The sequence below is a fragment of the Amblyomma maculatum genome, chromosome 3 (assembly GCF_055883805.1).
Source record: "Amblyomma maculatum isolate TAMU_Amacu chromosome 3, ASM5588380v1, whole genome shotgun sequence".
NCBI lineage: Eukaryota > Metazoa > Arthropoda > Arachnida > Ixodida > Ixodidae > Amblyomma > Amblyomma maculatum.
Window position 1 is genome coordinate 200,412,684 of NC_139346.1, and position 12,222 is coordinate 200,424,905.

Consider the following 12,222-nt stretch of genomic DNA (forward strand, 5'->3'; position numbering starts at 1 on the left):
AGTTATAAATTACATATCGGGTGTAGCTGGGTTTCACGCTGTCACCTATGCCCTTGCGGTTGGGTGTACATTTTCCAGAAACATTTTTGAATTTAAGTGCAGTGCTAGTGTTTCTTCTTCATCATCAGTTTGTTTGATGATGATATATCGTATGTTTGCAAAAATCAATCATCCTGCCTCGGCATGCTCCTCCATGTTTGTGGTGCTCTGTAATCTCACCTCTTCGTGCACAATTCTGTGCAGGCCGTGTGCACCACGCACTGGGCCATGTGAATCAAGCGTGCAGCTACCTGCAGCAGGCTCTGCAGGCATGCGAGCAGCTTGGAGGCGGCAAGCGGGAGGAAGAGGCCCGCGTGCGTCACCGGCTCGGCCTAGTGCTCTGGCTCCAAGGGGATCTGGAGGGTGCGCAGCAGCAGCTGGCCCGCGCCCACGACCTGCTGGAGGCACTGATGGCGGCCGCCACCCTCGGGGAGCATCGTAGCAGCGACCCCTTTGTCGGAGAGTTCCTGGGCGACACGGCACAGGCACTGCAGGCAAGTTGGTTCTTGTTTCTCAACGCTTGTGCTCTTCTTATGCACTGTTCGCTCCCTTCGAAGTGGACAGGAGGTCAAATAATGCCTGCCTCTGACTGCTATTTGATAGAAATGTCCAGAAGGTTGCATTCACAAATTATAGCCACACATACGTTAAACAAAAGTCACTTCCTTACCCAAAGTAGCATGGCATTGGGTATAGCATCTCAGTTCCATAGCAGAATTGGAATGCCACTTAAAAAAATGCTTGACAAACCGGATTTTATCTGTTTGCATACTAGATTATCAGTATGACAAACCAGATAAACCTGGATTGTCATAGTGAACAGTGCAGCTTTGCTAGCAAATCAAATATGAATAGTGTTTCTAAAAACTGGATCGAATACCAATTGTCAAAGGTACAGCAGTGATCACCGTTAAGTGGTACGCAACACAAAGTCAATACATTACTCTATCACCTTCATGTTTTACCCACACGAAAATATTGACACTGGCAGTGACAGCAAATGATCTAGCCCCACGTCTCAACAGTAGATGAGAGAGCGAGAGCTACATAGTATGAGCTATGGTCTCGGGGATCAGAGCTGCTGACAAAATCTGAACACTGCCATGTGACCTTATCTTGGAGGCCGTGACTATAAATGTCGCAAATAAGATAGAGTGCGTCACTGCGCCGAGTACTTTATTCATGCTGACATGTCATGACTGTGCGGCTTCGGAGTGGGTCTTGTTTTTCAAACAGTCCTTGAAGCCATGGCATGCTGCCTTATTCACACATCATGCTGAAAAAAATTTTAAAAGTATTAGCAGGTTTGAATGAAGCATTGAATATAATGGGGGGATATTTGATTTGAAATCAGAAAATTTTGATATTCACACACCGCTTGTCACATTCATTGTAGCCTAGGTAAGGTGCGTTAGATGTGTGGGTACCGATTAGGTGGGCAGAAAAATTGTCTCAATTGTAAAGGGTGGTGGAGATAGAGATAACGTAAAGGCGCAAGGATATAGGCAAGGCAACAGACAAGGTGAACACTAGTAATTAGTGCTTATTTCTTCCATGTCTTTGGTTGCGCCCCTGCCGCTTCCATTTCCGTTATAGGAAATGGCCCAATAGTTTCCACCTTGAAGTGTTGTCTGTGAGACTGCTCAGCCTTCCGTATAACTGGTGCTGGTGGCAGAACTGAGTGTCCACTCATACCCAAGTGGTGTTGTTGTCATTGCTTGGTGCGCAGCGGGTGCTGGTGTCCCTGGGCAGACAGGACGAGGCGCTGCTGGTTGCAGAGCGCAGCCGGACACGCAGCTTTGCGGAGCGTGCCCTGGAGACCCGCAGGAGCCCCCTGGCATCCAGCGCCTGTGTGCCCAGCAGCCTGGCCCTGCTGCTGGAGGTGGTGAACCGCCAGAAGGCCACCATCCTCTACTTCAGCCTAGCTGCAGGACACCTGCTCATCTGGCTCATGGTGCCACACAAAGGTAAAGTATAGCTACGGATGCATGTATGTATGTAGTTGCTGGCATTGAGGCAGGTCTCTCGACTCTGTTGAACCTTCTTTACATCCAAGCACTGCTTGCGCATCTGCATTGTTGACATCAGCATTTTGATAACAATCGAAAAGAAGTGTCTTGCACTAGCAGTATGATGGCAACAGTGGTGGTGGAGTCTTGTATAAGTTCTGCCTTCACTGCGTCTCATGACCACCCATCAGAACATGGCCATATGGAAGCATTTCATGCTTGATGATGTTACACGTTAGTGACCAGCAGTGATTATTATAGTTTGATTACTATAGTGTGACAGTTATGTATGTAGCACTTCTGATTGTGTGTGTTCATTATGTGGCACTTGTTTATGGTGAAGATGATCCAGCTTTTGAAGTATGAGCTGCATATGTTAAGGGATAAGGGGGCTCTCCTGGGGAAACCAGTGAGGCAATGAAGCCCACATGGCATTCGCCAGTGCGCCATATCGGTGTAATGCATGTGCAGAGCAAAGTTCATACAGCAGCAAAATTTCTGGTATGAAGACTTGAGGCTCTGAAGCAACTCAGCCATCATAACAGTGTTGTGTTACATCACAACATGTGCTGGACACATAATAAATAAAATGCACTGTGAAATAGCATACTACTCTGTGAACATGATTTGAATTCATGGCTATGTGCACAGATCACATTTTATGACAGCTTAATTGAGCAACCAAGCAATCACCACAGCCCGACATCACACTTGTTAATTAGCTACTTTCTCACGTCGTGCATCGGCATTCTTCTTCAATTTTCATTCGTGCACAAGTTGGTCTCAAAGCAACACCACGCAGGTGCTTGCAAGCCAAAATTTTAGCAGTTGGTTGCTTGACAACGAAGCACAAAGCATCAAAGCACTCTTGGAAGGTCTGGCTTCTCAAATGCTTTAGGGGAATACAAGATGGAGTAGATTTGTAATAACAAGTAGTTACTCTTTACCATCTTTGCAGTTTTCTCTCAACAAGTTTCCAATAGAGCTGTGTAGCTTTCCTCTGTAGCCACATGGCTGTGCTCGGGTGGATGCCAGTCAATATGTAACTATTTCCTTATTTCACTTGTCTTGTAGGTCAGAGGATTTTATCCGGATTTTATTCGGTTTGTCAAGCCGAATTTACCGTATGACAAACCGGATAAATCCGGATTGTCATAGCCAACAGTGTAGCTTTGCTACCAAATCAAATATGAATGGTGTTTCTAAATACTGGATTGAATACAAATTGGGTGGTAGCCGTGCCATGCCGCAGGCACCAATGACTTCTTGGACTGCTCTATGGCATTGCTGTGGGGAAGAGCACGTATAGAGAGCAAAGTCTGTCGTCTGCACTCCTGGCCTAGAGATTCAGAGCCTTCTACCACATCGCACACGTTTCGGCGGCAATGCTGACAGCTCATGCTGATTGATTTGCTACACTGATGAGCTTAGCTCTACCAATCCTTTTTTTTTTTTTTTTTTTTTTTTTGCGCATTTTGTCTAAAGGAGAGATGGTCGTGCAGAATGCTATTTTAGCGATTTAGTGAAAAAAAGTGTCTTGCATTCCTACTGTCATCGTAAGCAGATGTCGGATTTCAGTCACTGAGCCACTCAGCTTTGACAGCCATGCATGTACTACTAATTGGACAGTTGTGTCAGACTTGTAAGCATTGCTGTCAATGTTAAGAAAAACGGCTGACTAGCTTTCTTGCTTTTGTATTGCAAAGTTTATATTTCCTCACGAGCACACCCTGGCACTAAGAGCTGTTGTAAGGAGCTGAATTCTGATTAGTTATGCAAAGCCTCACGTTTACTGCTCCTGATAACTGGTGAATGCTGACTGCTTGCCCCCATTTCTTTCTTTTTCTTTCAAAGCGGTCAAACAGTGCATATGTCAGATTCTTCCATCTTTGAGAGAATATTTCAGCCTAGCATCGATGACTCAAGGTAATCTTTCTCGTTGTCCCTTCCATCCTTGACAGGCATTGTGAAATTCACTGAAACGCCGCTGAGCGAGAACCAATCTGAGCCACTGCTGCCGGACAAAGACGGCAAGCTTCCTAAGAAAGCGCCTCTCCTCGAGCGCCATCTTCTGGCCCTGCGGGAATCATTGGGGGTTGATCCAGATGCAGAGGATGCTTGCCAAAACCACTGGGATGAAGCCAGCGACCGCTTTGGCCAGGCAAGCAGTTTGTCTGTTTTGTCTTGACATATATTTTCTAATTTTCCTGGCATTTATTCATAAAATGAAAAGAGAGAGAGAGAGAAAAAGAAGGAAAAAAAAACGCACTTTGTGGGCACTTACCTTGTGACCTTGTGCAGGACCCGGAGCGTCGAAGTGGCACTGGCTTCAGTCGGCTGGGCAACCGCAACCATCTCCTCAACAGCTCCAACTACAGCCTGAGTAGCCTGTTTAGTGTAGGCAGCGTCAGTGTCACCTCCGGTCCTGCCAGCCGTGCAGGCAGCATGCGCGCTCCACGACCTCATTGGCCAGGACCCCCTTCCCTCCACGCACTCTATGAGCTGCTGATCGGCCATGCAGAAGAGGAGCTGAGTCGCTTTGCGGGTCGGGACCTACTCATTGTTCCTGACGGTGACCTCTACCTGGTGCCATTTGCAATGCTGCGCGGCAACGGCTCCACCGAGTACCTGTGTGAGAGGTTCAGCCTGACGGTGCTGCCTTCACTGTCAGTGCTACGTGCCTGCCAGCGTGCCAAGGCGGCCAGGCAGCAGCAGCAGCACGGCCAGCAGAGGGCTGTGGCCTTCTCAACCACGGGCAATGGGGAGCAGCTCATCTCGCTTATTGTTGGCAATCCCAAGGTTGGTGGCTAGACTGGAAAACGTCTCCCTTTTTAATGTGCAATTTTGTAGCGCAGAAAGGATTTTGTCAAGTCTCATGTTGTATTGTTGGGAAAGTTCTTTTAGTAGTGCACATCTTCTCATTGCCTTGCCTAAATTTTTCTTTTTTCTTTCCCTCATGTATTGTCACTTTCTCTTTAGTGGTTACATAGAGCATGTGTTTGTTTGTCATTCACCTGGTTGTTTGTGTTCTGTCCTTCTGCCTTCGCTCTTGAGTGGTACACAGTGTGCTGTTGGAAACATTCATAGTTACTTGTCAGGAAAAAATTAAAATTGTGCTTCCAAGACTAATTGCAGCTTCTTTGTGAAGAAGCAATATTGAGTAAATAGTGATTTCTCGTTTGTGTTTGCAAAAAATGCGATTTACAGTGTGACCTACTAATAAATCCAGGTGTCACCCTGCACACTGGAGTGGCTTGGCTGTGCGGAGATTCCGCATGCGGAACAGGAGGCAGAGATGGTTGCCGAGATATTGGGTGGGGAGCCTCTGCTGGGTGCAGATGCCACCAAGGAGATGGTGATTGGTCGAATGGCACAGGCAGAGTGCATCCACATTGCAAGTCACGTCTCGTGGAAGGTGAGAATATGTTCACTTTTCTGAAAAAATGAAGCTGTAACAGGCTATGGTGTGTTTGCACAACAATTTGTAGGCTTTTTATTTTTACCATTGTTGAGTAGATTGCTAGGCTGTTCAAGGACATTCGTGAAACTTGCCTAAGGCAGGTTATAAGTTGCACTTGTCACGTAAAGTTGAAATCTGAAAATGACAAGGGTCCTTTTGTGTGGTTGCGTCGGCAGCCATCATTAGCTACAGATGGTGGGATAGCGGGCTATATTTTTAGCGGCCTGAAGCGACATGGCAAGCTAGGCTTTGTTAGCTCTATCACCCTTGCTGAAATTTTCCCCAGGTCTTAAAAGTCGTTGCTGAGATAGTGTGCATGTTTTAGTATGTCCTCGGTGTTCCAGGTCGCAGGACACTGAAGAGAAACTCACATGTCCACTTTTATGGAACTCTGAATCATTGGGGAGTGTTCGGAGATTTTGAACCATGCTGCTCGGAAGCATGCTTGTTTGCCTAATAAATTTTGACATGTTACCTTCGGCTTATTCATAAAGTTGTAAGTGTGGCTGGCGCACAGTGAAGAAGCGAGTATTTAATCTTAGTGTTCAAGATACTTCTAGCTTTCTTGCTCAAGCCTGAGACGTTTAAGAAAGCATTTCAGATAAGAGTATTCCATTCCACTTTGTGTTCAGATTCCTGGGATTGTGCTGGCATCAGGAGCCGAGTTTGCAGAGGATGAAGAAGCGAGTGGGGAAGAAGGAGCTGACGGGGCCCGACCAACAGCTGATGTGCTGTTGACAGCGTCTGACGTGTCCCAGATGCGGCTGATGGCTCGCCTGGTTGTCCTCAGCACGTGCCATACGCGGTCTTTGCACGGACGAGTGGATGCCCAGTCACTGGAAACTTTGGCTGGCGCGTTCCTCGCAGCGGGAGCACATTGCGTCCTGGTGTCGCTTTGGCCCGTTCCCGACACTGCGCTCAAGATACTGCTCAGGACTTTCTACTCATCTCTCATGCAGGTAAGAACACTGCGCTATTGTAATCATTGTAACCTTTAACCATAGTACGAGCAACCTCTGCTATATACTGGGCATTCAGTTTGAGTTCAGATTGGTTATTGCACTAACCCAGGCAAAAAATGTTAGCTGTGGTTTAGCTAAGGTTAAGCCTGTATATCTCGAAGCGAAAAGCCGCTCGTCTAGCCTTGCGCTTTTCCTATGTTCGCTGCTTTTTAGCCAACTCCTAAGTTGCCACTTCTGGATCGGTGTTTCTGCACCGCCCGACTGTTGCTTCTTCTCCTTCCATGGCGAGTGTCTGCGCCTGTTCTACGAGCAAGCACGCCTTATATACACCCCCCCCCCCCCCCCCCCCCCCCCCCCCACAACTTTACAAATGCGCACGGCTGCGGCAAAAGGTCAAACAGTGGCGAGGAGAAGCAGCGTCGCACATGCGCAGTAGCGCGCGGCGACGGTGAAAGGTCAGGCAATGGAGTCAGTGGCGGCAGCGGCCACCTGCGCCATGCATGACGTCACTCGGTTTCGCGCATGCGCAGAAGTGGCAAATCTGGGGCTCCGGCTCACGTGAAGCGCGGTGTTGACCAGCCTAGTGAAGCTTTTCGCTTCAAAAGAAAATCTCAACATTCATTTCCAGGAAGATTGTATTGCATTGCTGAAGCTTTATCTAAAACTAAAGGAACCTGTGACATTCTGCAGTGCAACAGCATAGGCTCTGTTGGTTGGCTGTGAATATACAGGTCAGAAACATTGCACTGACTGGCTGGTTAATTAATGACAGAAGGACTGGCTTCTGTGTATTGATAGTAAATTAGGCCACTTTACAATAGACTCTTGTTAGCTAGAACTCGCTTAATTTGAACTACAGTTTACTCGAACTGACGCTTTGGCATTGTCACTATAAAGTACATTAAATAGTTCCCTCTAGTTTAAACCTTGCATGACACCTTTCTCCCTCCTTGTGGCGCAGGGCTCCAGGGCGAGCGCGGCACTGAGTGAGGCCCTGTGCACCATCCAGACCACCAAACAGTTTGGCCACCCAGCCAACTGGGCCAGCTTTGCCCTGGTGGGCGGTGATGTGCACCTTTCCAACCAGGTTGTGCTCATGGGGCAGGCCCTGGTCGAGCTGCTCAAGACTCCCGACAAGTGCCGAGATGCCCTGCGTGTTGTTCTGCACCTGGTAATACTCTTGCTCTCTGTGGCTCTCCTGGAGGCAGCTGTTGATTCACGAGTCGAAGTTTTTTTCATGTTTGGTGCAGTTTTATCCACTACTCATTCTTGTCAGCTGCAGTTCACTAAATTTTGTCGCTTGAAAGCTGTGAACTTAGTAATAGCCCAATAGCAAAACGTGTTAAAACGCCGTGCTGGCGGTGATCACAGCAATCACAGCATGTCACTGGAAAACGTACGAGTATATGTGGCATTATTCCTGGTCTGCACTATGGCAGAAGGTTTGTAATAGCATTAGCCGCCAACCTTGGATAACCTGTCAGGTATTAGTTATCTAATCAGATGGCTCTCAACAGGAATGAGCATGTTGCTCCCAGTAAATTTGGAAACAAACAGCTAAGTGGTGTGGGTGAAAAAAAAAAAGGAAATGTGCTCCTGGGCTTTTTGCTGCCTCTTGAAGAAGTGGTTAGTGTCGGGCACAATATCAGAACCCCAAAAGCGGTACGGGACCACAACTCTACCCGAGTCATGTGATGATAGTTGGAATATTCTCAAGTGCCCATTCTTTATGGCCCTGTCCTACCTGGGTAGCACTGTAGTGGCTGGCTGATGAACACTGGTGTTTTTTGTTATGACACAGTAGTGCGGAGCTCTTTAATTAATACAACTGATTGTGAAACTTCCCATGGGGCCCACGTATAAAAAAAACAAAACAAAACAAAAAAAAACTGCAGTTCCAGTTGATCAACATTCATGTGTTTACAGAAAGCATATAGTGGCACCCGTGGTCATAAAAGTAAACTGTGTCAAGATTGCAAACTGCTGATAATGTGAATTGTTGACAAATGCATAACCACTTGACTATAAAATTAGTTGAAAAGGTACATTGGCCAATCCTTTAGGTGTAACAGCTGTAGAGGTAATTAAGTGACAAAAGGGAAAAAAAAAAAACGTGTTTCAGAAGGCAGTGACGACAATGGCAGGGAGCGGTTATTGGCTGCTTCTAGATGGTGCTACAGTCTATAAGCACCCAAAAAGTGCATGCTAAAACTAGTAGGCGGAGCTTCCCAACTGGAATAGCAGACTAAAATACCCACCCCCGGATAAATCCCTCAGTAAAACCCAACAAGTGACATTGCGGCAACTCCAATCGGATACCTTCCCTAAACCATTTAAACTAGCCACCATTCCCAACTGGTATGATCAAAGAGCTCTGATGCTAGTGTGGTGCCAACAGCTTTTGTCTGTGAGAAGGTCCTTCACAGAGTTGTCACTGTGAAAAATAAATAAATAGATAAATAAAATTATATTGATGTCTTTTCTGTGCGCCCAAGGTGGAGAAGTCCCTGCAGCGGATCCAGAGGGGTCAGAAGAATGCCATGTACACAAGCCAGAAGTCCATCGAGAGCAAAGTGGGGCCAGTCTCAGGTTGGAAGGAGCTGCTCGTTGCCGTGGGCTTCCGCTTCGAGCCAGCCGCCAATGGCCTGCCAGCCTCCGTCTTCTTCCCGCAAGCAGATCCTGGAGAGAGGCTGGTCCAGTGTAGCACAAGCCTACAGGCACTTCTTGGTAAGCACTGTGTCCGGCATACTCCGACAATTTTAAACACAACGGCCCCAAAGGACTCGTTCTCCAGAAAACCTGACATCGTCAGTGTTGTGAGCGAAAAACTACGGCTCTGGCTGGTGGTGGCCAACTCCGGCTTCTTTGCTGAAACTGGAGGGTGAGGGGAATCGACCCACTTGCTGCATGCATGAGAGCGACCACTCGCTTCTCTCATTCGCAGCTTGATTAACCAATGATGAATTCCAGTCGCAGAACCAGAGCGGTTCGCACGCTCCGCGACAGAGCACCTAAATTCGGCGGAGAGCATGCGTTCCGATTCCGAGTTTGGAACACTCGTGCTTCGGCTGGAGCAAAGTAGGTGGCGCTCACGAACTCATCCTTTGTACATGCCTAGCATTGCTTCATGTACGCGTGTCATCTGTTCTCAAAACTTGTAACGGATTAACGTCGTTCTCGCTGCTTCTTGAAATGTTGGCAGTAGACTATACGCGCTTATTTCGTTCATGTTCACGCAGCTGAACGTGGGCGCACACGGTAAGTGTTCTTTGGCACTTTTTTGGATAAAACACGCGGTGCACAGTAGAGTAAAACAAAGCGGTAATTGAATGACCTGATGTTTATGAAATACAAACACATAAAATTTTCGTGCACAGTTTTTCAGCCACTCCCCAAGCTGTGGCTGCTCTCCAACTCGTTGTCCACAAGCCAGTTCATGATGGGAATATGCATTCATAGCGGCGGCAGGTGCTGATCATCTGCTACAAAGCGCAGAGGGAGGAGATGGTGTAGCGATGCCGTAAAGCCACCGAAAGTAGAGAGAGAGCCGCTGATGGAATACTACATCACGCAAACTTTTGATCAGCTCCGCCGATTTCGGCGGAGCAGTCTTGACTGCGTCATAGCATGACCTTGACGTAGCGATTGCTTCCCATCTGCGCTTGCAAGATGTGATCCGTTTCGTATCCGAGTTTGGAATACAGTTGCTCCGAAAAGAGCAGAAAACGTTTCTCTGGAGCTGCTCCAGCTTTGCGATCGGAATTCACCACAAGCTTCTTTCTGCTTTTTTTTTTTGTGTAGACTTGGGAGCTTACATTATCTTTCACCACATTCATTCACCATTGAGGTACAGAGGAGTACCACACCAGGGCATGGCATAGACTGCAACAACCCAGTGACAACACAAGGTCAAAATGCAGAATCCTGGCACTTGCTGACAAGCAAAAGTACAGAGAAAAACGCAATTTTTGCTTTTAAAATGCACAAATTCAATTAAATGTCTGCTCCCACAGCAGTTTTACGAGTCAATTGATCCCACTTGCTCCTCTAGATCGACGGTTGTGCCATTCACTCCAGTGATGGAGCTCGTGCCCAGTATCAAATTATCAAACTATTGATATATTGAACTTATGCAAGATCCCTTTTTAGTTTGGTACCTGTATATGCAAGTTTTATTGTATTGCCTGCTTTTCACTAGCTGTTGACTGTAAAGTGGATGCTACAATTGCCATGTTTTCTGGATGAAGATAGCCTTTGTGGCCTTCTGTACCATATTGATGGTCTTATGTCTTACCAAATGAAAAAGGCTTGAAATAAAAAAAAGAAACATTGTGAGGCAACAGCTTTGAAACCTGTGTATGGTTGACTAACAACTTTGCAAGAACAGTGCATGTACGAAAGCATCACCTTGCGCTCGTAGCCTCTACTCACTTCCCAAGCAGAGCATAGACATCAGTGAAATGAGATGGGTTCACGGATGATGGGAAGCAGAAAAAAAAAATTAAAACAAAAACACACAGGATGCAGAAAGAGGCAGGACATGTGTTCCATGTTGTATTGATGCTGTTTCCCAGCATAAATTTGCACGTTCCTAACTAAACCTCAGATGGTGACAAATATTGATGAGATTCTTTACTGATAGTTAAAAGCAGTTCAGTATAAATAAGCTAAACTGTTAAATCATTTTCTTCCTTTGACTATTTTCAGGCTTGTCGGTGATATCCCTGAGTGCCATATCCAAGCTGCTGTCAAGCCCGGAGTATGCAGATGACATCATTGAATTAGTATGTATTAATGATTGTTTTATAAAATTTAATAGCTGGCCCCATGATGTGGCTTGTCTAAATATGTAAACTTTAATGCATTGGCGACTCACAGACAAGGTACATCAATGATGATAGGCTTGCGAGAATGCATTGTTATGGTGTGTATGTAGTTTTATTACTTGAAAAAATGACTTCAAACTTTGCATCTGCAATGCACATATTTATATTTACCCTTACCATGGCAAGTTGCTTAATAATGCAAATACTTGACAATGTAGCTGGGTTTATAGTCGGATAAATTAGTGATTAGCTGTACGTGCAAGAAATGAAATGAAATGTGTTTGCACTTAAGAATGAAGTTTAATGCTTTCCTTCAGTAAAGGGTGTTCACTTTGAGAAATTGAAAAATGAAAATTTGAGAATAATAGGAGCACTTTTTCTATCCTTTAGCCTATTGATGCTAGCTCTGCATGCGTGGGCATAGGTACACTGCACTAACATGTTTATTCATTTCTCTTCTAGATGCACCAAGTTGTTGGACAGCTGGGGAAAACCGAGCAGGACAGTGTTGAATGCCATGTCAGTGTCAAGCTATGGAGTGTGCCAGGCTGCCATGAGCTACTCGCCTCATTAGGTAAGTGCTGCTGCTGCAGGCATGTAAATTGTTCATGTATGTTAGCATGTTAGTAATAATTGCAACATGCTTAACTTGCCTTAATAAAGTGGGAGGAAATGCTTTTTGTTTTCTTTTTCTTTAGCAGGGTTGCTTTGTGGAGTGTGGTAAACCATGTAAATTCTCTGCCTGGTGGCTCCGCAGGTTTCGACCTCATGGAAGTTGGAAAGGATGAAGTCACACTAAGAATGGGAAAGCAGGCAAATCGCAGGTCGATTCAGTTTGCTCTGCAGGCTCTCCTGGCCGTGTTTGGTGAGTGGAACTTTCTGCCCGCTACTCCTTTTCAAACATTTGTTTTTGCATAGAATAATGA

General features: G+C 46.2%; 1 protein-coding gene across 1 annotated transcript in view; it reads left to right on the plus strand.

Annotated features, from left to right (window-relative positions):
* LOC146197409 (tetratricopeptide repeat protein 28) overlaps window positions 1-12,222 on the plus strand; it is a 111,867-nt gene that overhangs the window by 96,995 nt on the left and 2,650 nt on the right. Inside the window, exons 16-26 of the mRNA XM_084599221.1 lie at window positions 244-533; window positions 1,769-2,006; window positions 4,010-4,209; window positions 4,350-4,847; window positions 5,278-5,463; window positions 6,141-6,467; window positions 7,432-7,641; window positions 8,966-9,197; window positions 11,178-11,254; window positions 11,759-11,870; window positions 12,054-12,161. Of these exons, the coding sequence (XP_084455347.1) occupies window positions 244-533; window positions 1,769-2,006; window positions 4,010-4,209; window positions 4,350-4,847; window positions 5,278-5,463; window positions 6,141-6,467; window positions 7,432-7,641; window positions 8,966-9,197; window positions 11,178-11,254; window positions 11,759-11,870; window positions 12,054-12,161 (2,478 nt within the window). The remainder of the gene's footprint in view (window positions 1-243; window positions 534-1,768; window positions 2,007-4,009; window positions 4,210-4,349; window positions 4,848-5,277; window positions 5,464-6,140; window positions 6,468-7,431; window positions 7,642-8,965; window positions 9,198-11,177; window positions 11,255-11,758; window positions 11,871-12,053; window positions 12,162-12,222) is intronic.